This window comes from Daucus carota, chromosome 1, assembly GCF_001625215.2.
Source record: "Daucus carota subsp. sativus chromosome 1, DH1 v3.0, whole genome shotgun sequence".
Classification (NCBI taxonomy): domain Eukaryota; kingdom Viridiplantae; phylum Streptophyta; class Magnoliopsida; order Apiales; family Apiaceae; genus Daucus; species Daucus carota.
The window spans coordinates 23,353,255-23,380,352 of NC_030381.2; the positions used below are offsets into that span (position 1 = coordinate 23,353,255).

A 27,098-nucleotide genomic window follows, 5' to 3' on the forward strand; every position below is an offset into this window, starting at 1 on the left:
TATATATATATATATATATAGGGTTTTGCTCAAATGAGAACCACTCTTATGGTGAGATATGAGATCTAATCTCAGCCACTCATTTAAATACATTATATTCATCTCTCACCATTCACTTAATATTTTAATATTACACCATCTTCTCATTCAACTACTTATCACCTTCAACCACCCTTTGACCACCACCACCACCTCCGGCGACCACCAGAAAATCACCACCGGCAAATATAAAATCACCATCGTAAAATATAAAATCACCACCGGAAAATTAAAATTCACCGCCAGAAAATCAAAAATCAACGCCAGAAAATTAAAATCACCACATCACCACCATCTAAAAACCACCACCACCACCCCAAATCCGAAAAATCACCAAATACAAAACAAAATCACCGTCGGAAAAAATCAAAAACACCATAGAAAATTATCATTTCCAATTCATCAGCTTCCTCACTATCTCTCTCCACCTCCTCTCTCTCTCTCTACATCCACACACTCTCTCTCATTCTCCATCTAAAAAAAGCCTCGAGTCTCCCCCTCATCCCTCTCGAATCGCTTCACATAAAATCCATCCGTCAACAGAGAATCAAACGGCGACTCGACGAAGCGGACCGAGTTGACTCGGCGAGTTCAGGCAATGGGGGTAAGAACAGAGGCGGCGCTGTGGATTTAAACAGTCCAGGACGTTGCCGAGGCTTGGAACGGCGTTGTTTGGAGGAGCAGTGGTTGTCATATTGAGGAACGTACGGGGAGATGCAGGAGACAATGTGTGTGTGGCTGCCGGCGGTGGCGATTAAGCCGCCGCGGCGCTTCCCGGTCATGACGTATATAGGGAGAGGGGGGAGAGAGAAAGAGCAGATCGGTGTTCGATGGTGACGGGGAGGTGGCTGTGCGTGATGGTGATGGGTGGTGGTGTTGGGAGGTGAATGAAAGAGAAGAGGTTTGAATGTGTGGTTGTGATTTGATTTGGAGATAAAAATGTGTGGCTGAGATTAGATCTCATATCTCACATTATAGGGTTCTCATTTGAGCACCACCCTATATATATATATATATATATTTGAATAATCACTTTGATTTTGGTTTTTTCGCTTTGGTTTTCGCCTAAAACCGAAACCGCAACCGTTATAATCAGTTCTGTTTAGAAATTTTCGATTTTGGATCGGCTCGGTTTTAGGCGGTTCGGGTATTATCGATTTTCACCGGTTTTGGTTTCAATTCGATTTGTTGCTCAGCCCTACTCTTGGATATTGAAATATGGATTTGAAATTCGATTTTATATAAATACTTTTTAACTAAACATGAGGCATGAGTTTGAAATGAATCAAACTTGTAGATCAACGCCGGAGAACTATAGACAAAGACCCCTGCAGGAATTAATATACAAACATGTCACCAGCACTTGGAGAATATATATATATCTGTTGGTAAGATTTTGTATATTTTCTTAAACTTAGGTTTATACATTTACGGCTTACGGGTATGTAGCATCTTGATCAACTCTAAGATTTATCCTCCTTAGCCAAACGGAGTGCAAAACCATATGAAACACATCGAATCTCGTAGCGGGACTGTTCAACACGAAGTGTTTCCTCACTTGTCTTAACCCTTCTTTCAGCTTCACATATTTGTCCTCAGGAACCTCACTCAAAATCTCTTTCAACCTCGGAATATCTGAAACGGGAATCTCTAAAGAAAAGGCCTCCCACCTCAATACATCACTAAATGGCAACACATAGTTTTTCGACAATATTACTGGCACACATTCAGCGTAAATTGCCTCAACAATTCTTGGACTAGCCACTTCATGACCACTAGGACATAGACAGAACTTGGAGGTAAGCATGAAAGAGTAGTAATCTAGGCCTTTAGGAAGGTACTCGAAGACGGGGAGGGTGGTGTCCCGATTTTTCCAGTGATTGAGGAGAATGGGGCGGATGGGCCCGTGGTTCCCTCCAGCAAAGAAGGCCAGATATTGAGGCGGGGAAGTTGGTCGAGGTGTGAGGAGCTTAGCTGGAATGGTGCCGTCGAAAAGGTGGATTTCGGGGAGGGAGACATCCTTTTGTGGGTTGAAACCCTCAGAGGAGTTAGCATTGCACAAGACTCTGATTGATGTGTTGTAGAGAAGAGGATTGCCTCTTGAGGCATGGGGCCCCTGCAATGCATGGTTACAACTGTAAGGACTAGAAACTGCATGTTATGTTGTTGATAATAAACTAATAATATACATACTGAAGTGTACCAAAATAATCATCATAATTCATAACAGAGGTGATTAAAGAAAACATACCCAGTCATGACACGAGAGCATAAAGTGATCAGCTCCCTGAGTTCTATTCCAAAAAGGGTGCTTCGTGGAGACAACTCTGATGTAATCAGAAACAAAGTCCTGAAGTGGTTTGAGATTATAAGATTTAGGTGTGTAAAGGTATTTCACCATCCAAGTTACACTAAAGGGCATGAAGAAAAGGTGAGCTAAGTTAGGGTCTCTTGTTCTGAACTTGCTCTTCTTCCCCTGCTCAATTTCTTGTATGAATCTGCCTTCTGTTGTGTATATATCTTTACAAGGCCCGTCATGTACAATTGGCAGTTCCCCTTCTTCGTATACGTACACCTTCAGCCTCCTCTCCATCTCTAGATAACTTCTGTAAATATAATGCATTACTTTATTTACAAGTTTAAAATAAACTAGAACAATTTTTTTTACAACTTGCAAGAATGTAAACAGAGGATGTAATGTATGAAAAGGTACTCGCACAAAATTATTATGCTTCAAGTAATGATAAAAGACAGACTCATGCAAAGGGATCACTTTTTTCACAAACAAGCTACCTATTGTATAGTTGAGTAAACAATTTGAGTTTATCGTCATAAATCTTACAAAAGATTTAAGGTTTACTATGCACACATCTTCTGATCATTATATGCATTTTTATTGTTGAGACTACCGAGAATGGTAAAAGGAAAAATATACATACTGGTGATTAGTAATCAATTATTGAATTAGCATTACTCTTCGTTAAAAGATCTATGTAATTAACTAGATGTACAAAGTGTTAACATTGATTATTGGCTAAATGGAGACCTAGTTATCATTAACATTATACTACCTTAATTCCATTTGTAATGATCGTCGATCCAATTCTCCATCAAGTCATGATAATGAAGATTTTTAAGTTACACGAACATATATAGAAAGACTGTGCTCTATAGATTATGGCACTTTGTGTTGAAAGATCTAGGTAATTAACTAGATGTGCAAGTTTTAACATTAATTATTGGCTAACAGCAAACCTGGTTATCATTAACATGATACCACCATTATTCCATTTGTAATGATCGATTACATTCTCTATCATGTCTTGATAGTTAAGATGTTCAAGTTACATGCACATAAAAAGACTTGTAATGAGTTTATATAATCATTACAGATGACAATAGAATAGAAGTTAGTAGCATACAATATCTACTATAGTATTTAAACTAAATGGGATAGAATAGTAGATAAAGAACCTCTGTAACTAAACCTGCGGTGTACTTAACATATCCTTCAACAGAAAAACTTACAGTGAGGACACTGGACTCTTGGAGTATGGGTTGGCTTCTATTTGACAGATTGATAGATAAAAGTTGAACAGGGTTACGTTGTAATCTGTCGTTCCAAATAGAGTAGCCTAAAACTGAAGTACGAAACACGGCTAATCTCATAACCTGTAATGAGTAAAAAAAACCTCACCTTTTTTTCCAAGTTGAAACAATGGAGTGAAGTGAAATGAGTGAAACGCACTAGTCCCATTACAACCCATGCGTCTAGTACACGACTAGAGTTGACAGAATGTATCCCAAAAGGTGTATAGAAACCTTTTGAGTTTACAGACCCAAAGTGCTATGGATTGTGTAGTTGTCATTTTTGAACGTGGCTTTGAAGGGAAGTAGTAATACTTCTTTTCAAGTCTAATTCATCTCTCTGTTTCCAAATTATCAATCATTTCGCGCATCAAGCTCTACGTTGTTTTTTCTTTCAACTCCACTTGATATAAAAACCTCACCAGAAAAATTAAACCTCAAGTTTAACAGAGAACACTGTTGTTTAGTTACCATAGTACAAATGGAAAATGTACACTTGCCAGTTGCCAGTAGGAAAAAGCAAAATAACTAAAGTTGTGTTCAGGAAGCAAGATTAAATCAAATATCCTAGAGATTAATTTTAAATAAATATAAATATATATTGAATAATTTGCTCATCCTATCGTTCAAAATTAATAAATGGCCCACTTTTGCTATGATTACAAAGTGAATAAGTTCATATTTACCTTCCACTATTTATTTTGTACCTTTTTCCACAAGAATTTTGCATTACCTATGTATTTTTCGCTTTCACGCCTGCATCTTTTCTTCTTCTTATTGTGGTGTGGCATTATCATGCACTAGTATATTAGTCACATTCAAATTAGTAGACTATCTATAGCGACAGAGCATTCTCTCCTTTCCACAAAAGAACAGAGTTAATCAAACACTTAACCATTAATCAAACCTCGATGCAGTAAGAATAAGAATAGTATAAATGTAGATTTAGAGATTTCTTTAAGATAACTCTTTGTTCTTTTATTAGATTAAAGTCTGTCTGTAAGTTAAAGATTAGACAGAGTACAGGCTTTCTGATTTGAGTTCATTACCAAATTAAATTCTTTTACCTATTACTCAAACTTACACTAAATATAGTCGTTGAACATAAATAAACAAATAATTAGCAAATTAGCAAATTTACGTAATTAACAAAAGTACAGAAAACACACAACTTTAGCATGAAGCTGAAGAAGAGCATAGACTTACTGATAAAATGCACCAGGATTACGGTAAATATAATCACTGCCGAGTACAGTTGAGAGATTACGAGTCGAAGCAGCAGCAGTCCGAATGGAAGCTCGAGCTCGAGCCAGTCCTTGTTCCACTCGATCTTCTTCTCTCTGCAAAATTAGCTATAATTACTACTGAAAAGTGTACAGCTAATCTCTTTGATACAGAATGTGTCATCCGTTACGTACTTTATTTCTACTAATGAAAAACTCAAAACGAACGTAATTTCTGGTTTTAATTGCTCTATAACAACTTTTAACTAAACAGAGCACACTCGCAGTAGTGTGTGTAAAGACACAAACTTATATGCAACACAAAAATTTCATCCTGAATTCGATTGTGATCCGCCAAATTTTAGCAATACAGCGCGAACACAATCAAATTAGATAAATTTACTGTACACACGCACACGTAAACTGCAATCTATTTTGCAATTTGCATACACATCCGCAACATAGAACATAGCACATAGAATCGTCAATGAAGAGAGAGAGAGAGAGAGAGAGAGAGAGATTACGAACAATGACGGTGTGATTATGAGGAGACGAAAGTGCAGAATTGAAATCGGTAGAAACTACAGCAGCCGGAGCATGTTGATGATCCAGTAAATTCGTCTGAAGCGCGACGACCGGAACTCTGAACTCGGATCGGACACCTGACAAAAACGACGACGGTGACGGCGACGAACTGTGAAAAACGGCGGAGAAAAGCACGGAAAGCATGAGCAATGTGGAGAGTACAATGAGCAATGTGGAGAGTACAATGACGGAAATCACTTCACAAGCAGAAGCAGAAACTCCTTCAAAACTCATCTTCTTCATCTTTCCCTCTCGTGCGCTGTGTTACTTGTTCTCCGTATGTAAGTATGTATGTATATAGATAGCAGAGTAATAGTGTGTATGTAATGAATGTTATGATTTGAAATTAGCAGTATTAGAGAGGGACTAGGAGCAGTCAAGTGAACAAGGGGGAGGGTGGGCGGGGAATTTGGAGAGATTTTTGTTTTCCCCTCTAACTTTTTATATACTGCCTCCCACAAAATAAGTTAAATTAAGTATTGTTTTGATTTTTTAACGTAATTTTAGATGCAAAAAGATCATACTTCTATATATTATTTTTTATTCTTTTCTGAATAAGAGTTTAACATCTATAATTTTATTCAAAATAGAAAATTTGAAAAATAATGTGTAGAAGTTAGTTTTTTTTTTTTGCACCTTAAAGGGACTGAGGGAGTAACTTATTGGAGCTACAACAACTCTATTCGAAAATGTTTTTTTTTAATTAAATGTTGAGCAGTTTAGAAAATTCGAAGCAGGTTTGCAAATCTAAAATCCAATGAGATATATCCTATCATATTTTTTGGATAACACATGTCCTCTGATAAAATCTCGCTTCAGCTAGTCCCACTTTTTAATTATTTATTCGAAAAAGAGATAAAACACAAGCATTATAATAAATGATTTAAAATTAAAATATATCAGAACTATTATCTTTCACCTATAATCCGTTTTCACATAATAGGACTAGTGGTTAAAAGAGAATTTAAGACAAAAAATATAACAATTTCTAACAAAATCATGTGGAGTCTCTGCATGGTTTTGTTAGAAATTGTTATATTTTTCGTCTTAAATTCTCTTTTAATCGTTGTTCCTAGTCCTATTACGTGAACTCTCGGTAGAGTTCATGCCCTCACGTGAGAACCTGCTACGAATTTTATGTGAACCCACTACGAATTTTATCATATTTTCGAATAAGTTTTCTCAGTTTAGTTACGTGTTAAAATCTTAATCTAGACTCGATACACCAACACAAGCTTGATCGAGAATGAAACAAGAAAACTAAGAACCACCCATTACTTCATCAACTGTGTTTACAAACTTGCAGAAAAGAAAAGTGAAAGTGAGCTACTAGTATACTAATGCTATTATATACAACCAACTGGTGTGTGTGGAATGCTGTGGAATCTTCTTGTAACTGACTCTTAACAGCCTAACAAACTAATAGCTTTGCTGAGCTGGCATTGCATTGCTAGCGCCATCCTGTAACCTTCTGGAAGGTTTGATCCACATCAGTTGTGCATAACTTGCAACTGCAACATGCATTTTGAGCATGCATGTTATATGTTATCGCAACAGCCCCCCTCAAGTTAGGAGGGAAGGATGAAACTCCTAACTTGGACAATAATGAGTTCAAATGTGGTGAGGGTGCAACCTTAGTAAAGATATCCGCCAACTGTGATGAAGTAGGGAGATACGTTAATTGAAGTAAGTCTTCCAAAACTTTGTCCCGAGTAAAATGACAGTCGAGTTTGATATGTTTGGTACGCTCATGGAACACGAGGTTCTTTGCTATATATAACGCACTTTGGTTGTCACAATGAAGTGTGACTGGTTTAAGATCATGAATACCAAGATCCTCAAGAATACGAACTGCCCAGGTGACCTTGAGGCTGCAGCAGCCATGGCACGATATTCTGCTTCGGATGAAGAACGTGAAACAATAGGCTGCTTCTTAGATTTTCAAGTAATAGAAGAGTTACCAAGTAGAAGAATATAGCCTGTGATGGAACGCCTGGATTCTGGACAGGACGCCCAATCAGCATCTGAAAACGCTTGGAGCTTAAGCTCATTAGAAGAATTTAACAAAATACCCTGGTTAACAGTGTGAGCAACATATCGTAAAGTATGATGCAGTGCTGCTGGGTGTGGAGTACGTGGGGCATTCATGAACTGACTTAAGCTTTGGACAGTAAAAGCAAGGTCAGGTCGTGTGTTTGTTAAGTAGTTGAGCTTCCCCACAAGGGAACGATAAAACTCTGGATTAGGAAGGAGGTCACCATCTGAACTATTGAGCCTGAGGTTTACAGGTAGTGGTGTAACAACATTTTTGGTGAGCTCAAGGCCTGAGGTGACAAGAAGGTCCTTTGAAAACTTTCTTTGGCTCATCATAAAACTAGAAGGAAGATAATTTATTTCAATACCAAGGAAATAACGAGCCTTCCCCAGATCTTTGATGGTAAACATATCATCCAGATGCGATTTTAAAGATTAAATAACATCAAGATCAGTTCCTATAAGAAGAACATCATCAACATAGACAGAGACAATGCAAATCTTACCATTACAATGCTTAGTAAACAAGCTGTAATCGTTTTTAGACTGAGAGAAACCTTGGCGAAAAAGTTCAGCTACCAACTTGTAATTCCAGCATCGTGAAGCTTGTCGTAGCCCATAAATCGATTTTCTAAGCAGGCATACCAGATTATCAGGGTTGGGGATACCTTCAGGTACTTTCATGTACACTTCCTCAACCAATGTACCATGAAAAAACGCATTATTTACGTCAAGCTGAAAAACTGACCAATTTTTACTAGCAGCCAAGGCAAGCAAGATGCGGACAGTTCCCATTTTCACAACAGGCGAGAATGTTTCAACAATGTCGATGCCATATTTTTGATTGAAGCCCTTGGCCACAAGCCTGGCTTTGCATCTTTCAAGGCTCCCATCTGCCTTCACTTTGACCTTAAACACCCACTTTGATCCGATTGTTTTCTTCCCTTTTGGCAATGTGACTAAGTCCCATGTATGATTCTTATTTAAGGCAGAAATCTCAGCTTGCATTGCTGATATCCAAAGAGGATCAGTGGCAGCCTCAACATATGAAGTAGGTTCTGTAACAGCACATGGGGTCACAGTTGGTTGGTGCTGAACAAGATTGCACCAGTGTGAAGAAACAAAGGCATGACACTGATAATTAGATAAGTATGTAGGAGCTTTATGTGCTCTGGAAGACCTCCTTAATTCTGGAAACTCAGTATGAGAACTGAGATCAACTATACTGGTAGTAGAGAGATGAACAGAAGGAGGTGTAGTGTGCTGAGAATTCGTCATGCGTGTGTCAGATGTATTAGGTTGTGTAGTAGGTGGAGAATGCTGTGTAAAGTTTTGGGTAGAATTCTGTGATGTTGTGTGACTTTCTGGAGAAGAAGCACCACTATTATGAGTACTTGTAGATACAGCAGAAGGATTGATTGAATCATCATAGGATACTGTTGAAGCTGACACAGGTAAATAGATTGCAGTATCAATCTTTTGAAGGGAGTCCGGATCATGAAATGGAAAGTATCCTTCATGAAAGTTGACATTCCTAGAAACAAAAATCTACCTAGTTTTCAAATCAAGTACCCTGTAGCCTTTTTGACCAGGGTAGTAACCCAGAAATGCACTGTAAGTCTAAATGTAAAGACAACCCTATCTGTTACATAGGGATGATAACTCAACAATAGAACAGGACAAGTAAATAACACTACGCCTGCACCGGAATCGGAAGATACGAAGACAAAGGTTGAAGAAGCCATCTACAGTCTTGAATGAATAAGTTCACTGGAAGAAGTTCATTAATATGTTCATGCCTCGGTGAAGAATAAAGATTGAAGTATTCAAGATTGTGGAAGCAATGAAGATGTTGTCCAAGTACTCGAAAGATTTCAGTGCAACCCCTGAAGCAAGATATTTTTATATATCTTGGTTGGTTATTTATAATCAACAAACTGAAGCATAAACTAACCCGGAACCGACTGATCAATGTTTGCTGACAAAGAAGGTACAATGTGTGACTTCAGTGTTAGTCGCTTGTGAACCAGACCAGTGCACTAAGCGTCAGCACATACGGAGTTTGCAAAGTATTTATCAATCGAAGAATTGATCAAGTCATAACAAGTCATTTGTTCCAAACTCAAGCCAAGCCAAATGCCTAGCCTCTGCAAGCTGTATCAAAGTCTCTGCTCAAATGCCATATGTCAAGCTTCCACACAAAGCCATATCAGGTGACCTATCTTTTATATGTGTGCACTTATATATTTGTATATGTACAAATATATTTATATATATGTATATATGTATATTTAATTAAATATAATATATATAATATATATGTATATAGTATATGTATTTATATTTTACATAAGCAATTATATAATTAAGTGTATATATATATATATATATATATTATGTGCATAAATATATGTATATTTAGAGAGAGTTATATATATCTTTATATATATATTTATATTTATATTTACACATAGTTATATGTATATTATATATATTTAAATATATGAGAATATATTTAAATATATGTGTATATATATGTTACTATATGTTTATATAAATATTATATATGTATATATTTATATATACTTTTCTTTATATATATTTATGTTTATATTTATATTTATAAATAACTATATATATCTCTATATATATTTATATATATTTACATTTGTATTTACATATAATTATATAGGTCATTGCTCAAAAAATAACACTCTTAAAAGAAGAATAACACAGAACACTTCAGAATCATATATAGAATCTCATCTAAAACTTGAATTACTTTCAAGTTTTAAGTTGATTAATGTTTTATTATGAATGATAATAGTATCCTTCATGTTTAAAAATAAATTTGGGGTTAAAACTAACATGATTCTATGTAAAATTAATTGTTGAAAAAATATATATGTGATTCTATTCCGGATTCTATTCTGGATTCCGTTCAGGATTCTATAATATTTCATATTAATAATGTGGATGAATTTGGATGTTAGATTTCATATATTAAGTTTAAATGGTGCCTAACTATGTAATTATAGTCTTAACAAATCATTTTTCATGAAAAATAAAGTGTTATGATAGTGTTCTGTGTTGTTCTTTTTTTAAAGTGTTCTGTGTGGAGTGCAACCCTAATTATATATTATATATATTTAAATATATGAGAATATATTTTAATATATGTACATATATTATTATATGTTCATATAAATAAAATATATATGTGTGTATATATTTATATATATTTTTATTTATTAATATAATAACAACATAATATATTATATTATATGTATTATGCATGCATGTGATGATGTCAGGTGTCTAGGGCAACCTAGGGTTTGCATGTGCAGGAGGAGAGATAACAATGGAGTTCTCCACTGTATCAAGCTCAACTTCACACTTAGTTTGTTTTAAACTAAGTCATGCACCCTCTATACACTGTATGGCGCAAGTTCACCATTACTTAGATTTTTTCTAAGTCATGGTGATACACTGGTAGCACAGTTGGCGCAAGTTTGATGAGAGAGAAGGGTGAAGCACATGGAACAACTCATCAGGCGCAACTTTCATGTTAATTAGGAGAGAGAACATGGGTTTGTGTATATATGAGGCGCAAGTTCAAGTGTCTTAGAATTATTCTAAGTAACAAGACTTACACGGGATAAACTACTGGCGCAAACTCCTTCCCTCATGTGGCGCAAGTTCAGGAGAGATAACAGACACACACATATGCTATATACAAGCGCAAGTTTGTGGATAAACTAAGTCAAGGAGTTTGAAGAGAGAGAACAGTGGACACTCTCCACTGTAGGAGCGCAAGTTCATGAACTCAAGAATTCTCTAAGTATTCTACACCTCCAGTACACATACAGAGAAGCTTTGGAAGCGCAAGTATTGACCAAGAAAAGTCAAGCGCAAGTATTGACTTGCACCGACTCTTCTCTCTATCTTTGGCAAAGTGGCGCAAGTTTGAGTTATATATATGTATATATATATATATATATATATATATATATATATATATATATATATATATATATATATATATATATATATATATATATATATATATATATATATATATACTCGGCGCAAGTTTGGCTTTATGTTGTTAACTAGGGTTAGTTTATGAAAAGCCTATAAATACCCCATGTGTGTTCTCACAATTGTAACACACACTCTTCACCACCTTTATGGTGGAATGGCTTGGTGCCTTGCACACTACTACACACAAATAAACTCTAGCTTAGTTTTGTCTTATATATATATTTAGAAGCTAGGGTTTGTGAGTGTAAGTAGTAGTAGCCATTGTAGCCAACCTTCGGGTTTGGATTTATAGCACCCTTCGAGGTATTTATCAATATACAGATATACCTTGGAAAATATTGTGTGTTGGTTTAATATTTTCATATCCTCAGAAACCGACCTTATAAATATCTGGAACACGAAACCCATTACAGGACTGCAATTTATTTATCCGCAAGATTCGAAAGAATTTTAAATTGTAGTGAGTATCGTATTCAACCCCCCCTTCTACGATACTTTGGACCTAACAATTGGTATCAGAGCCAGGTTGATTGATATACAAATCAGGATCCTTATCGTACGGAAAATCAAGAACCTAGCTTTGGATATTTGATTAGGGGAAATGTTCTTCCGGTTTGTGTTGCTGAATTTGTCCGTAGGCCTAAGCAAGGATTATCCGTCGGATACTGAACTTTGGACTGGGACTTATAAATTTATACTTTAAATTTTAATAAGTTTATTTTATAAATTTTACTTAATTTATTTTAAACTTATTAATTGAGTTTATTATAAATTAATTAAATTTATCTTATAAACTTAATTAAATTTACTTTATAAACTTTACGAAATTCATTTAATAAATTTGCTTAAATTTATTTTAGACTTGTAAAGTTTACTCTTAGACTTTATCAAGTTTATCATAAATTTTTATAAATTTATTATTTAAATTTGTATAGTTTATGATTTAAATTTAAGTTAAAATATTAAATATAAATTTAAGAGGATTTAACTGATTATGAATATAAGTTCAAGTTCAAGGGTTCAATTTCGTTTGTTCTGGAAGCTATGATTTAATTGGAGACGAGACACTTGAATATTTTCACAAATTAAATTTATGCAATAAATTTTAATATATTTACTAAATGAATTTGAAATAAATTTATTCTAAACTTATTCAGTTTATTATGAATTTATTTGAATTTATTTTTTAAATATAATTAAATTTACTTTATAGATTTAACTAAGTTTATTTTATACTACATTTTCTTTTATTTTTTAAAACTTATTTTTAAATTTATTTTCTTTATAATTTAAACTTAGTTTAAATAATCAAGTGTCCCGTAACCTTTTTAATTATTCTACTCCAAGACAAATCAGATTGACATTTAGTTGAGACAGATCAGGCTGACAGATTACAAGACAAACACCGGGTTTTCAAATACCAGATTCTCAGAACCGGTAATGGAAGTACATTGATGACCCAATCCAATTGATTTCTCAAAGGATTATTAGAAGCAGTTTTCTATGTTCGACAAAGCTGATTGTGATTCGAAGAAGGTTCTATTGAAGACTAATTTGGTACTACTAAAAGTGGATTTTGAAGAAGGTACTTCAGGCCTTGATCTGAGTAATTACTCCGACTTGATTATCAGATCACCAGATCAGGATGGGAATTTGTTACATCTACAATGAAGCATCTTTCCAGGGCTCGGAATGTCAACTTTGTATGGCACCACTAGTAGTAGGAAAAGAGAAGTTTTTGCAGAAGAATCTTCAAGGGATTTCAATCTAACTCAGTGATTCAGGGATATACAATTACTCAGTGAATTGTACCAATGCTAAATCTATTTGGAATCAGCTGAACCAAAGACAGAGAACTGTGGAGGTTTAAGGATATATTTATCGAGTTACTACCGCACCAAATCAGTTTCGTGCATTTATGTCAGAACCTTAGGATTGAACAGAAGAGTTTGTAGCTGCTGAATTTGAGGAAGCTCAAGTCGACAAAAGTTAACAATTTTGAAGAATGTGAGGACAAAACTTCAAGGATTAGCATAACACTGTCTGAGAGGTTTAGTCATGTCAGATTCAGATGGAATCCATTGGTTACAAGTGGAGATCACTCTTCGGGGTTCAGTTCGACAGGTTGTTTGAAAACTGAGTTGGTCAGTACACATAATATTGATTGGTATCTTTAGCAAAGAAGGGTTGCTATATATATTGAAGCCTCGACAAACAAGGATGATAGGGCTTATCTGAAATTCAAGTGGATGTTTTGAAAGAAGCGTCACAACAAGTTTTTATGCTACTTAAGGAAATGTGTGAGATGGATCAGTTGCTGATGAGAAGGATGATTATGGTTATCTGGTTATCCTAGCATTCTCTGAAGATGACTCACCTCGCACTTCTCAGGTACGAATTCTTTTTAACTATGCATTACATATTTCTTTATATTCAAAGCATGTTTTAAATCTCTGAGTAGAATTGTTTAACACACAAGCACAAGCATGATAACATCACAATAGATAATGTTGAACTAGTATGCTAGATCACTGTTCTGGTAACTAGGATTGATGATAATCTTGTGCATGTGTCTTTAGCAGATTCTTAACATGTGTATGAATATTTAGGATTTGATTATTTGCAATGGTGAGATTAGAAGCTTTCCTTTGGAACACGACTCTTAGTTTTAGGGGTTATGATCCTAGCATGTATAACTTTGTTAAAACACTTTGTTTCAGATTCCCTAGTACAATTAGACTTGCTTATTTATCTGAATTGTTTGTTAAGGAATTTATTTGTTCTATGATGGAATGTCTACCTTGTGTCAGTAGAAATTTTAGAACTTCATGTTAGATCTAAAACTGACTTAGGTAATAGAGATAGTATAATGCCATATAACAACAGATTGGAATCAGATCCTTATGCTCTTAGAAGATTATTGAATATATATAATTCTACTTTATACCTGTTGCACTTGTGTTAATTGGTTTAAGTAGAGAGTACTGAATCTTCTGAATTGCATAACTGCCTGTCTTGCTCTTGTCTTATTTTTGATTGTTTGCCATGTGTATTCAACATCATGTCTGCTTATTTTCATGTCATGAATGCATGTCTTTGTACTTGCATTGATTTTAGAAAAGCATGTTTGAGAATCACATTAGGGCAATGTCTAAATAAGAATTAGCATGTTAAGGTTGCTTCTGTTGTTACCACTGTTAAAGAAAAATCTCTAATCCATCCGGACCCAGTTATGATTGGGGACCTAGAACTCTTTCCATTTGTGATTGCAGGTTACATATGTTTCATATGATTTTTGGTGCACTCTGTTTGCTGAGTAGCTGAAATCATATGATTCACAAAAAGTACACTGTTAGCATATGTGATCGTGTGAGCAGTTCCGTCAATAATCTTTGGAAGATGACAACGAAGATTCTCTTACGGGACATGCTTGTTTTGATGGAATGTCATTATAAAAGCACATCTTTCTTGGAAGAGTCAAAGCACACAAATTCTTAGTATCAGACTGTTCTCTGACAAAGGACATCATGTCATTTCACGGAATAATGTTTTATCTTAAATCAGGAAGGATGTAAATTTTACTCGTAGCTAAGATGGAACTTCAACTGAAGATGGAGTGAGCTGTTTCGATAGTAAAGCTTCATCGGATGAGTATTAGCTATGGCACTTGAAGCTCTCAAACTTGTATGTCAAAACAAGGAGCTCTTTTTATTAATAAGAAGAGAATTGGTGAGAGGACTACCTCATCTGGAATTCAATATGGATGAAGCTCAAGAGGTATGTCATTAGGGAAGTCGAAGGAGCATCGCACGGAAGCCAAGATATGATCAACATTACTGAGCCGCTTCAGATGATACATATGGATTTCTACGGATCAGTTAATGTTATATCTACAACAAAGCCAGATATCTTTTTGCGATGATCGTTGACTACTCTAGACTCTTTTGTGTTGTTCATATGTGTTCGAAGGACAAGACGTCACAAATAGAGGTTGATCAAGATGAACGCTGATCGTTGATAAATCCAGAAAGGCACCATTCTGTTAGTGGCCAATCAGAAGCAAACACTAACTCTTGGTATGTGTTTGGAGGAAAATGTCTCTTTGCAAGTCTTGCATTTGAAGATCAAAGAATATTTTTCTCGGCCACTCAATGGAGTCTATAGTCTACAGGGTGATTGTGATTAATCAACAGAAGGTGATTGTAAGTCTGGATAGGACATTGAACGACACTTTGCTCCAAGCTGTTAAAGGTGATATCATTGGTATTATGATGATTCAAATCCATGCAGAATCTCTTTGCAAGGATAAGGATTGTTAAGGAAATCCCAGCAACAGCTTAGGGGGAGCATTTGGTGGATCCACTAGTCAAACTCAACACCACATTGAAGATGAACAGGACATATCAAGAACGCATCTGCTTAGACAAAGGGTTTGGAGTCAATATCATTCCTGGGTTCTAGTTCTTAAATGTTCCGAATGGTGAAGTGAAGACTAGGAGAGCTATTGTGAAAGGATGTTGTTTCTTTAGGTATCATTCTTAAGTGAAACTTAAGGAAGATTCAGAAGCTCTTAAAGGGATCCAGATTGAGTGATTGCACAGCAAGATGATCTCAATCAGTTTGAAAAGCAGATTGTGCGGATTCTGATACACTGACTAAAAGACAATTCAGTACTTAGTACTTTTCGGGTATTCAGATTCCAACCGGAGGTTTTTGGCTCTGTTACGAGGGACAAGCCAAATTGGTTGCTTAGAGTTACTTCAAAAGAGAAGCTTATGAAGATGATGGAAATAGAATCTTCAAGTTCAGGACTCTACATCTTAGAGGACTCAACGACCTTCACGATTGAACTAAAGCAGCATTGACGAGACTCGGGTTCAGGATATTACAGTGAGCTAGAAGATGAAGCTTCATGCAACATTTCAAGGACTTTGCAGCTGCAGATCCAACAGAATTTGTATTCTCTTTCTTCACCAGCTCTCTATGAGTTGCTATCCAACACCTGATGATCGTCACGGACATGGTATGACTTCTGACTAACATATTATCTTAAAATCTGTTTGCTAGAGTCATATTTAGTATCCAAATTATTACCTCTCATGATACAAGGCACACACAATACAAATATATGTGCTGTGATACCATGATTATATTATATGTGGACTAATGTCACTTGTGCAAGATAAATGCTAAGTGAATGCAGATTAGTGATATGATGAGTTTGTTGGAAAGTTGCAATTCTTTATGGCCTACTAGTTAGCCTAAAGAATGATGGCAATAAAAGGAAGTCAAGGATCTTTTGAATATGCGCATTTTGGAAGATTTTAGACCTGCCAAGACTTATGCCAACAACCACTGGACTTGATCAGTACAAGAAAGGTACATCAACTGAAATGTCAAGTCTTAGAGGTATTCAACTTATCACTTTACTTAACTGCAAGTGGATCACATGATATATTTTCTATAAGGTATTACTTCTTTCATGAGCATGTCTATCGTATTTCTTGAATGAATTTATGAGTATTAAATTGTCTATACATAGGACTTGTGAATTTATTTAAAATCCAGTACCTCGTGCTTTTTGCTATTATATATGATTGCCATGTTTATTGATTTGCATGCTTAGATGGTGATTATATGTTTTAGCATGAGTATTTGTTATTTCAAATTATTTAAATTGTGTTGCATGACAATTAAGTGACTTATTTGTTCATGATTTAAATTATTAGAGATGACATGAAGCATGACTTAATTATGTTATCTTTCTTGATCTATACCTCTTTAACAATTGGTATCTAGTAGAGAACTTTGTCATAATCAAGTTGTGATATATCTGTATTTGTGAACATACTTAGGATTATTTTCTAGGTTGAATTCATTTTTATAGGTATAAAATCTGAAGCATGACTTATTCGTTTCTAGACTTGTGACTTGTATCAGTAATTGGTATCTAGTTTGAATCTAGTTAGAATTTAGTCATGATATACTAGTATTTGTGGAGTTACTTAGATTCTCTCTAGGCTAAATCAATTTATATTAGTGTATATATTTGAAACATAGCTATTTGTGTTAGATATTTGATGATTTATTAATTGGTATTTTATTTCATGTCTAACTGCATATAGGTGTGATACTTTAAGTGTTAGTGATATTTTGCATGCTTATATGTAGATCACTAATATTAATTGTCAATATTTTTCTGCGAGGAGTTGTGTGAGTCCACTTGTGTTTAATGATTATCTGTATAAGACTCGTGAACTTTTCTTCAACTTTCCCTCGGGCTTGCGAATATCTTTGTATGATTGTCATGATTTTAGTTGTTATATGCTGATCTGATAATTATATGATATTGTGTAGGTAATTATTATTTTATCTTAGTTAAATTGTGATCCACAATTATATGCTTATTTGTTTCATGGTTGACTTTAATAGAATAATAGAAGCATGATTAATTCATTTTTGAAGTATTTAATTGGTATCTATTTTTGATGCTTTATTGATGTTTTATTTGTGAATTGATTGTGATGTATTGGCACTGGTGAAATATTGTTGCATATTTCTTAAAACCACTGGTGCCAATATATTTTTAGGTGTTTAATATTCTGGGTATAAGGGAGACAACAAAATCTTTATTTTGTCTCGTATTTATGTTATGGAGTGGTGAGTTTCTGTAAAGAAATTTCCTCATCAATTGATTTCAACAATTGGTATCCAGTACTCTATTTCATAAATATTTCTTAGAATATTTTACATCAATACATGAAGCGTCCTAAGACGAGACATTGATTATCTTGTATTTGTGTACATGGTAATCTTTGTCACTTGCAGCGTCTGTTTTGACGATGTGCTAGTATGATGCCTTTTCACTAATTATTGTGGCGAGCGCTTTATACACTGTAGCACATAAATTTTCTTGTTTCCTTTTTAAATTGTAGTGAGAAACAGGAGTCTGTGTCTTTTTCAAAGACAAGTTCATTTAAACCTTTTATGCATAGATTCAGACTCTCGTACTCAAACCAGTTTTTAATGGGAAACTTTGATTCTTTCATCGGTTGTGATTGTCATTCTTTATGAAAATCATTTTTACAATCACAATTGATTCATTTTTCTCAAAAGATTAAATGCAATTGCTTTCATTCAAAATCATAGATTTTTTAAAGTGCATTTATATCTCATTTTGTTCTTTGGAACCTAATCAGCCTCTTGGCTTTCCTAGATAGTCATAAGGTTGAAAACCAACAATCTTTATCCCAGACTATAAAACCAAATTCAGAACACATCCCAACTTTCCCCCTGGAGTGATAAGGAACTTATTAGACTAAAAGTCAATGAGGGAGAAACTGTACTTGTTGCAGCAAATAAGGATGTGAGGGATAGTGTACCCACAGCTCTACCTCTCAAGAAGAAAAGGTGTTTTTGAACTTGAGGTAACTGTTGCTCATCTGTATTCTCTCAAAAGAATATAGAGCTGAAAAGGCAATAAAACAGTCTCTGGAATCATTCTCTCAACAGGATGAGTCCATTGAAATTCGCTCGTCAGCCAGAGCATCGTGTATTAAGTCAAGCACATCATCAGTAATCACTCTGATGAAGAGCCTAAACAAAAAATCTTATGGACACAATACAAGAGAGTGCACAGTGAGGTTAAAGGTTTTGTTCTAGAAGCAACTTCTTCATTTACCATTTTACGGTAGATAAGATGGTTGAGTTCATAGTGGAAGTGCTGGGATTTAGGGATGTGTTAATAAGATGCATTTCAGGAACAAAATTTCTTGCTTATTTTCATTCATTAGAATGTTTACAGAGTGATGACTTAAAATTTCTGAAGATTGGATTTGAGGAGGTCAGAAATATTCCGGATGAAGATCTCATCCGGTCAAGACAAACATTGGTAAAATTGAGGGTTCTGCGTATTATCGGATGGACAGAGGAAAACATTGTTAAGGTGGCCAACAGATGGGGAGAAGTATTACAGTTTGGTCGGATTATAGATGGGGGCGACTTCTATCAGACTCCTGGGCTATTGGTAGAAACTGAATTTTTCATGGACATATGAAAATATTTAAAAGTAGAATTTTTGGGAGAGGTATGGCCTATTACGGTTCGTGAAATTCATAAGGGGGAAACACAATATTTTGAGGAAGTGCCCCCAAAAAATTTGATTATGATCTCCCTCCGGCTAATTGAACAGGCAGAAAATGGTAAACTAAAAATATGGGTTGAGAAGGATTCCCCCTCAAGGTCAATCAGAAAGCGACCCTCATTCTCCAAATAGAGAGAATCTTTGTACAACTTACTGGAAGCCTAGGGAGAATAATTCCTCGATCTCACTAATATAATGTCTCAGTTAGGAGGAAAACTCAGAGTTGGAAGAGAATACTTGAGATGACATCACAGACCTCTGTATTTCAAATCAATGTATATTAAAGGATCCCCGAATCTAAAAGTTCAAACAAAAAGAGGACGCCCGAGAAAGCCCAACCCAAAAAAGTTAAACAAGCATTTTAAAGTACCACGTAGAAAGAAATCAAAAGGGGAAGGTTTGCAACAATGCACTCACTATTTCCTCAGCTCGTCTTTTGATGAGGCGGAAGCGGTTTTTGAGTCAGGTGTATTAATGGGATTATTGCCATTTAGTTCCAAGGAAAAACCGGTTAAGCATATCAGAAAAAATCTGAGGTAAAGATTCCTCTCATGTCAATTCAATCGCAATGTTTTTCTTACGATGGCACAACCTTATATCTCTTGGAATCTGAGAGGAGCTACTGGCTCGACTAGTAGGTTTTTGGTTTGTCGATCAGTTGGTAGATAGTATAAGGCCTGCAATATTATTCATTCAGGAAACAAAGTGTCTAGCGAGGAGCAATAAGGTAACAAGAGCAAGTCCAAGAGATGCCCCATATCATGTCCTAAGTTATAATTTAGGCCAATTTATGAAAAAACTTGATCCAACAATGTACTAGTGATGCCTTATATCAGTAGGACAACCTCCTCAAGCCCTATTCTTGGGGCACATCTCTCCTTGCCCTATTCTATATAAATATTAATCAACACTCTCTTTCTCTCTCTACTTTTATATTACGCTTTAATGATAAAAGAGAGTCTTTAATAATAAAATATTAGACATATTGTGAGAATAAGGCACATTGTTGGACTTCAAGTTAATAAAACATGTCCTAAATTACTAGGACATGATATTTTATATTATATTTGGGGTTTGAACTAGGACACTCTTGGACTTGCTCTAAGCTCTTTGGGCATGGGAAAAAATAGAGTTTCGAAAAATGAATTTTTTTAAAAAATACTGAAATATTTTTAAAAAAAATCAGATTTTTTTAAAGTTATTTTTATTTTTATATTTTAAAAAAATGACCTCGCTTCGGAAACTTTTAGATTTCAAAAAAAATGAATTTTTATAATGTTTTTTCAACGTTTTTCTATTTTTTTACACTTTTATTGGATTTTTATATTTTTAACGGATTCGGAATTTGGTTGAAGTCAACTGATACTCAACGGCCGTGCCAACGACAGTTACCTAAATGCAACTTTTTATTAGTTCCAATAGTTGACTGCAAGTTAAAGTTTGGAAGCTTTTTGAGTTCATTGACCCAACTGCAAGTTAGCCATGAGTTCACTGATTTTTTTGCTTATTACCCTAGTTTTTCAATGATAATGGTGACCTTCCTCGTGATCTTGTTGGGAAGGTCTACAAGATTAGATTTTTCTCGTCAACACTGGCCTCTGCAACGATACCTTCTACGAGAACCATGATCGGTTGAGACGGGCCCGTACTAAAGGCTGCACTTGAATTTCCAAATTGTCAAAGTATCCTTCGAGGAACTCCTCAATCCTGTTCATGTTGCAAGTGAAGCCTATGCTCATTCCTTCCGCATTCTTGTCCACTTCCATGTTATCGGGTACCCCAGTTTGGGTTCCTCCCATTTTGCTATCTGAAGAGCCTTGTTGTAACAATCCCGAGACTCATCTTGGCATCCCTTGACACAACCTATTCCTCCGAGATTGGGGATTTCATGGCCAAGTGATAGATGGAGGTCACCGCCCGCTCTCATTTTCTTGAATGGGCGGCCAATGATAGTGAAGCAGAAGTATTAATTCACAACTAACTAGTCAACAACTTGTATGATAGAAATGGGCCTTTACCAAGAGTAATGGAAAGCCTAATTGAACCTTTCAGCTCAGCTACTGCTCCAGAAAATCCATAGAGTTGACTGAGCTCCAGAAAATCCATAGAGTTGACTGAGGATGATACTTAAATCCATATCGAGAAATGAGTTTCTAAATGAGTTACTAGTTGTTCTTTAAAGATTCAATAGCTTCCACACTATTCACTTTTTAAAGAACATCTAGATACTCTTAAGTCTTAACTTATTATCATTAGATATAATATTCACTATCTTCTATTTTTGTTCGCTTATCTCTCCTTTTCTCTCCGACTTTTCTCTCAAATAACCAAATAATATGAACAAATAGCATGTATAAAGAGTAGGATAGAAATTGTCTCAATATTTAATGTATAAATTTGTTACGAGTCATATATCATATTATTTTCTAAAAAAATAGATTAAGAGCATCGTTAGAGATGCTCTAACATAAGAGAAAAAAGAAAATACTTATGGCCTTGAAAGTAAAATGCAAAAACTGCAAGCCAACTATGCAAACAGAAAGTTATATAAAAAGATGCATAACTCTAATGCAGCAGTGGCAAAATTCCTTTAATAAACATAGTTATGTCTAGCAAAATCTTAACAACTTAATAAAATAGTTCACTACTTTCTCCAATTCTATTAATTTGTATATCTAACCTCCTTATACAACAAATCTCATGATCCCATATCCAAATGTTTAAATCAAGATGCAAATCATTTCCGAAAATTGTTTCAATTTTTCCCTGTAAACAAGTGAGCAGAATGAAAGGCTTTTATGCTGTCATTTCTAGAGTTTAATTGTTCCTTGCAGCTCCAGGCAATAAGTTAGCAATAGAGGGAACTCCTTGGCTCCTCATCTCCTCTTGAGCACGTTTTATTTCTTCAGGATCTGTTGGTACAAAATTGAATTCAAAATGAAGACATATTTTATTTCAATAATTTGTACTGCCATCAGCCAATTTAAATGTACCCTGTGTGAATCACAGCTCAAGAGATATATTTAATATATATTAAAGATGTCTATGAACAACCTAATCAGTTAGCACTTGGCAATTAACGAGAAATTTTCCTGATCAAATTCACAGAAAAGAATGAAAACATAATAATTCCGATAGTCGTCACATATACACCACCTAAGTAAAAGTTAGATGTGACTAATAAAAAAGTAAACCAGAAGTCAAGTAAGAATGTGGTCGACGTTCACTAGTATTTTAGGCTTCAGACCTTACTTTTAGAATATGGTGCCAAACCAGTCTTTTAAATCCTGATTCTGGCATACTTATGTCAGAGGAAACTCAAATTAATATGTTCACTCTATAACAGGTGATAAATGCTACTAGTAACGTTTCAGCACGCACCTTGCTCATTAGAAAATCCTCTACTAATAGAATTTTAACATACTAAAACACCTGACATCAGCTTTGTTACTTTCTCACTATTGGATACAAGAAGAACATCCAACCTACAACTAAGAACTTCCAACCTGCAACTAGAAGTTATGTTTTCTAAAATATATCCTAGACTCTTGTAAACATGGAGATTAGGGAAGTTATTTGATATGATATGTTCAGATATACAAGCACTATGACCAAAGAAGCAAAACTGCAAGAGGATATGGGTGCAGGGGTTGGAGCCCCTGGTGCACGGATGCACAAATTTACCATATATGATAATATGGGAATCCCATTTCAAAATACCAAGCAAGCAGGTTTATATTGTATAACTGATTAATTGTTAATATCTAAAGCTGCTCAAAGTCAGGCACAAAAGTTAACATCGAAGATAAAAATTAGAAATCGTACCCATGTTCTCCACAAGTTTGGGCATCAGGAACATCACAATTAGCATGAAACCAACCATGAGACCCATTGGACTTTTAACTAGAGACATTACATTGAAGGGTTCCCTTATCTGCAAGGGTATAAGAGCATGGAGATCATTAGTGTTACTGAAGATCCAGAATCAACCAAAATTACACCAAAGATAAGGAAAAGGCACGAAACAATGGCTTGTAATAGAGTAATAACTACCTCATAATACTGCTCCTCTCTTAAAGGCTCTAATACCAGCTCGCTTAAACCCCTTCTGTTCTCTGTCAGCGCTGCCTGAACTTTACCAGGATTTCTGGCACTTACATCAACACGAACCTGAACATTTAGAGGAAGATCGGAAATATGAAAAGGTTAACATGCAATAATGTAAGTAGCTGTAAATCCAGTAAGAAAAGACAATGCTCGTCGATAGAAATCTTACCGGAGAAAAGAAATAACCAACAGCAGCCACTTCAATTAGATGAGTCCCTGCTGGTACGTTATGGCTATGCAAGTATTAAGGAAATGAAGAAAATTATCAACATGACTGGTGGCATAATGTCATTCAGCCCCCAAAATTTACATATTACATACAAGAAAGGCTTTGACATGCAGAAAGTTCAAAGTCTATCATACAGTAAATCTTGCATCACAAATTCAATCCATATGAGATATTATATGCCCCCGCTAGAACTCTTCTTTGTTAAGCTTTTACTTAGACAATATCATGAGTTACATGGTTCAGATTGGGTGACCACTATACCTTAAACATATAGCCGATAGTTCAAATGCAAATCATTCTAATATACTAACTACAAACCCCAAAACAGAAGGAAGTAAGAAGTAAGAACAAGCAATCAGACAGCCAAATTATATAAAGAGTTCAGTAAAGCTGCATATATCAAAATGGAAGGATACAATGAAAAATATCCATCAGGCTTAAGAAAGGTAACTTGTTGGCCACCATTTAATATAACTTTCGCATTTGATACTTTTACGGGCAGACCAAATCCTTTTGCAGCAGCTCCTATGAAAATTCCAAATCCAGAAGAGGAAAATGTCAATCTAATGCTAAACCATAACTAAACTCAATTTTACAAGAATGAAAGCCAATGAAGGTGCATACTGAAATATTAATTTTTATCCACTTAGAGGAGAGAATGAGGAAGGTCAAATATGTTATAAGTATATTGAAACATTAACGGGTTAAATGGCGTTTTGGTACTCAACTGACCGTAAACTTGCAATTGGGTCATTCAACTCAAAAAGCTGTCAGTCACATCACTATACTCTTAAAAATTTTCATTCAGGTCACTGGCCGTTACACTCCGTTAAAAATTTTACGGAAATCTGACTAATCGTCGTGACTTGGCTTAAATAAATCCACCGTGGCATGTACAGTCAGCTGAAGTAGCATTTTGGTCACTCAACTGACTACAAACTTGCAATCGGGTCATCAAACTCAAAAAACTTTCATTTAGGTCACTTATCATAATATCCGTTAAAAATTGAAAAAAGAAAGAATTAAAAGCTATCATGCAACACCTTATTTCCTCTCTTAAAAATTTCGAAACTTATTAACAAATGAAACAAATACACACACATAAAATCAATAGTTTCACCCACAAAAATTTAATCATTGTTTATCTCTTATCGTTTTATATATCTTAAGGCCATTTTGGAAAAACTTCATACTTATAAATCTATTGTCATTTTATAATATCTTTTGGTCATTGTGGAAAAGACCATCAAAGATATTATAAAATGACAATAGATTTATAAGTATGAAGTTTTTCCAAAATGGCCTCAAGATATATACAACAGATAAACAAAGATTAAGTTTTTGTGGGTGAAGCTATTGATTTTATGTGTGTTATTTGTTTCATTTGTTAATAAGTTTCGGTATTTTCAGGAGAGAAAAAAAGGTGCTGCATGATAGCTTTTAAATCTTTCTTTTTTCAATTTTTAACCGATATTATGATAAGTGACCTAAATGAAAGATTTTTGAGTTTGATGACCCGCTTGCAAGTTTGTAGTCAGTTGAGTGACCAAAATGCTACTTCAGCTGACTGTACATGCCACGGTGGATTTATTTAAGCCAAGTCACGACGCTGAGTCAGCTTTCCGTCAAATTTTTAACGGAGTGTAACGGCCACCGACCTGAATGAAAATTTTTAAGAGTATAATGATGTGACTGACAGCTTTTTGAGTTGGATGACCCAATTGCAAGTTTCCGGTCAGTTGAGTGACCAAAACGCCATTTAACCCCGTTAACTACTTAGGGCGAACACGAATTTACAAGAATGAAGAAACCATAATATAACAATGGGAAATGGTTCTTTATCATCTCCGGGAAATATTCCAGTTGGCTAATAGCCTGATATTATATAAATGGCAGATATCCTTGACAAAAGTTCTTGTGCACTAAAAAATCTCGGACTTGTCATGACCCAACAAGGAACAAGAGACTTATGAGGTCATTCCAGAGCCTCCTGTATGGCTCTCTGACTACCAATTAGTATATTCAAAATCAAGTGGTCCATCTTTCCGGCATGAATAGGTCATGTTATATCATCTCCGTTTTCTTAGCACATTAGCCCTTATTAACATACTGTGAACAGCGACAAAATTAACCACCGCACTATAAGCAGCCTAAGTTGCCATCCTAGAAGCAAAACTAACTCAGCCCATCAAAACAAGATGACAAACAGAATCGATTCGAGTCAAAAGGTACTAGTCTACAAAACTTTATTTTATTTTATTTTATATTAATCCAAATCTATACAAAGCCGAATTTCTTTAAACAAAGCCTCTAGAATAAGCTCCGATCCTATAAAAAATTAACAAGAGGACTAAATAGCTGTACACAGCCGTCACAATTTCCTCACCAAGAACAATTCAGTTATAATCAAAAGAAACCAAAGCATTCACCACACGAAAAAACCCATAACCCCTAAGAACACGAAAACATACATATACGATCTATGCATACACAAAGGAGTGAAGGCAACATACCAGGAATCTTAACTCTACCATTAATCGTATAGCTTTCACTCTTCCTGTACAAATTAAAACTAAACCGAATCAGAATCCACCAACATATATTAAAGTTCAATTCAATTAGATGTAGTTATTGTAACTAAAACAAAATCAGCAAGCCATAAACCGACATCATCAATCACTTCACACAACTACGATGATAGAAATTGGATCTTACTTTGAGGATTCATGTAATAGTTAATTAAATAACAAACGGATAATTAAAAATTACAAAAAGTACCCTAAGGATAAAGAGAGAAGAGAGAGGAGGATGCAGAGTTGTAGAATCAATCTCCGGCAGGCTTCCATTGTAGATTGATACGCTCTGCTTTTTTGTTTTCGATATGGGAGACCCAGCCGAGTTTCGTATATCTAATTAAATTATAGGCTGAATGACTTTTAAGCCCCTTGTCCCCGTCTTCCTATAACTTTCCGGCTACTGTTGTCAAAACATGTGAGACTTATCTCGGGAGTGTCTTGATTTATATCTTCATTCATTTAATTTTATCAGATAAAATTATAGTTGGATTTTTTTAACATGATTCATGTTCGGATTCATTGTATAATGA

At 35.0% G+C, this 27,098-nt stretch overlaps 3 protein-coding genes across 3 annotated transcripts; all 3 read right to left on the reverse strand.

Annotated features, from left to right (window-relative positions):
- Positions 1-1,376: 1,376 nt before the first annotated feature.
- Positions 1,377-5,851, reverse strand: LOC108196508 (probable glycosyltransferase At5g25310). The gene is made up of 4 exons (XM_017363823.2): positions 5,379-5,851; positions 4,834-4,967; positions 2,291-2,645; positions 1,377-2,155 (listed from the first exon to the last, which is right to left on the reverse strand). Exons 1-4 carry the CDS (start codon positions 5,676-5,678, stop codon positions 1,475-1,477), a joined length of 1,470 nt encoding a protein of 489 aa, XP_017219312.1. The 5' UTR covers positions 5,679-5,851; the 3' UTR covers positions 1,377-1,474.
- A 1,525-nt stretch (positions 5,852-7,376) lies between these two features.
- Positions 7,377-7,880, reverse strand: LOC108219359 (uncharacterized mitochondrial protein AtMg00810-like). The gene has a single exon (XM_017392776.1). It carries the CDS (start codon positions 7,878-7,880, stop codon positions 7,377-7,379), a length of 504 nt encoding a protein of 167 aa, XP_017248265.1.
- A 14,304-nt stretch (positions 7,881-22,184) lies between these two features.
- LOC108205228 (ER membrane protein complex subunit 7 homolog) lies at positions 22,185-26,958 on the reverse strand. The gene is made up of 7 exons (XM_017375094.2): positions 26,771-26,958; positions 26,506-26,549; positions 24,409-24,517; positions 23,933-23,996; positions 23,710-23,826; positions 23,482-23,590; positions 22,185-22,568 (listed from the first exon to the last, which is right to left on the reverse strand). Exons 1-7 carry the CDS (start codon positions 26,836-26,838, stop codon positions 22,474-22,476), a joined length of 606 nt encoding a protein of 201 aa, XP_017230583.1. The 5' UTR covers positions 26,839-26,958; the 3' UTR covers positions 22,185-22,473.
- Between the last annotated feature and the right edge of the window lie 140 nt (positions 26,959-27,098).

What these genes read in the sequence shown, in the direction of transcription:
- LOC108196508 (XM_017363823.2), bottom strand. Translation starts at nt 5,678, where the DNA reads ATGAAGAAGATGAGTTTTGAAGGAGTTTCTGCTTCTGCTTGTGAAGTG. An exon ending in CTCATAATCACACCGTCATT is followed by an intron (nt 4,968 to 5,378) that starts GTTCGTAATCTC and finishes CTAATTTTGCAG; the next exon opens with AGAGAAGAAGATCGAGTGGA. An exon ending in AATCCTGGTGCATTTTATCA is followed by an intron (nt 2,646 to 4,833) that starts GTAAGTCTATGC and finishes TTATATTTACAG; the next exon opens with AAGTTATCTAGAGATGGAGA.
- LOC108219359 (XM_017392776.1), bottom strand. Translation starts at nt 7,880, where the DNA reads ATGTTTACCATCAAAGATCTGGGGAAGGCTCGTTATTTCCTTGGTATT.
- LOC108205228 (XM_017375094.2), bottom strand. Translation starts at nt 26,838, where the DNA reads ATGGAAGCCTGCCGGAGATTGATTCTACAACTCTGCATCCTCCTCTCT. An exon ending in TTGGTTATTTCTTTTCTCCG is followed by an intron (nt 23,827 to 23,932) that starts GTAAGATTTCTA and finishes CTAAATGTTCAG; the next exon opens with GTTCGTGTTGATGTAAGTGC. An exon ending in CAAACTTGTGGAGAACATGG is followed by an intron (nt 22,569 to 23,481) that starts GTACGATTTCTA and finishes TTGTACCAACAG; the next exon opens with ATCCTGAAGAAATAAAACGT.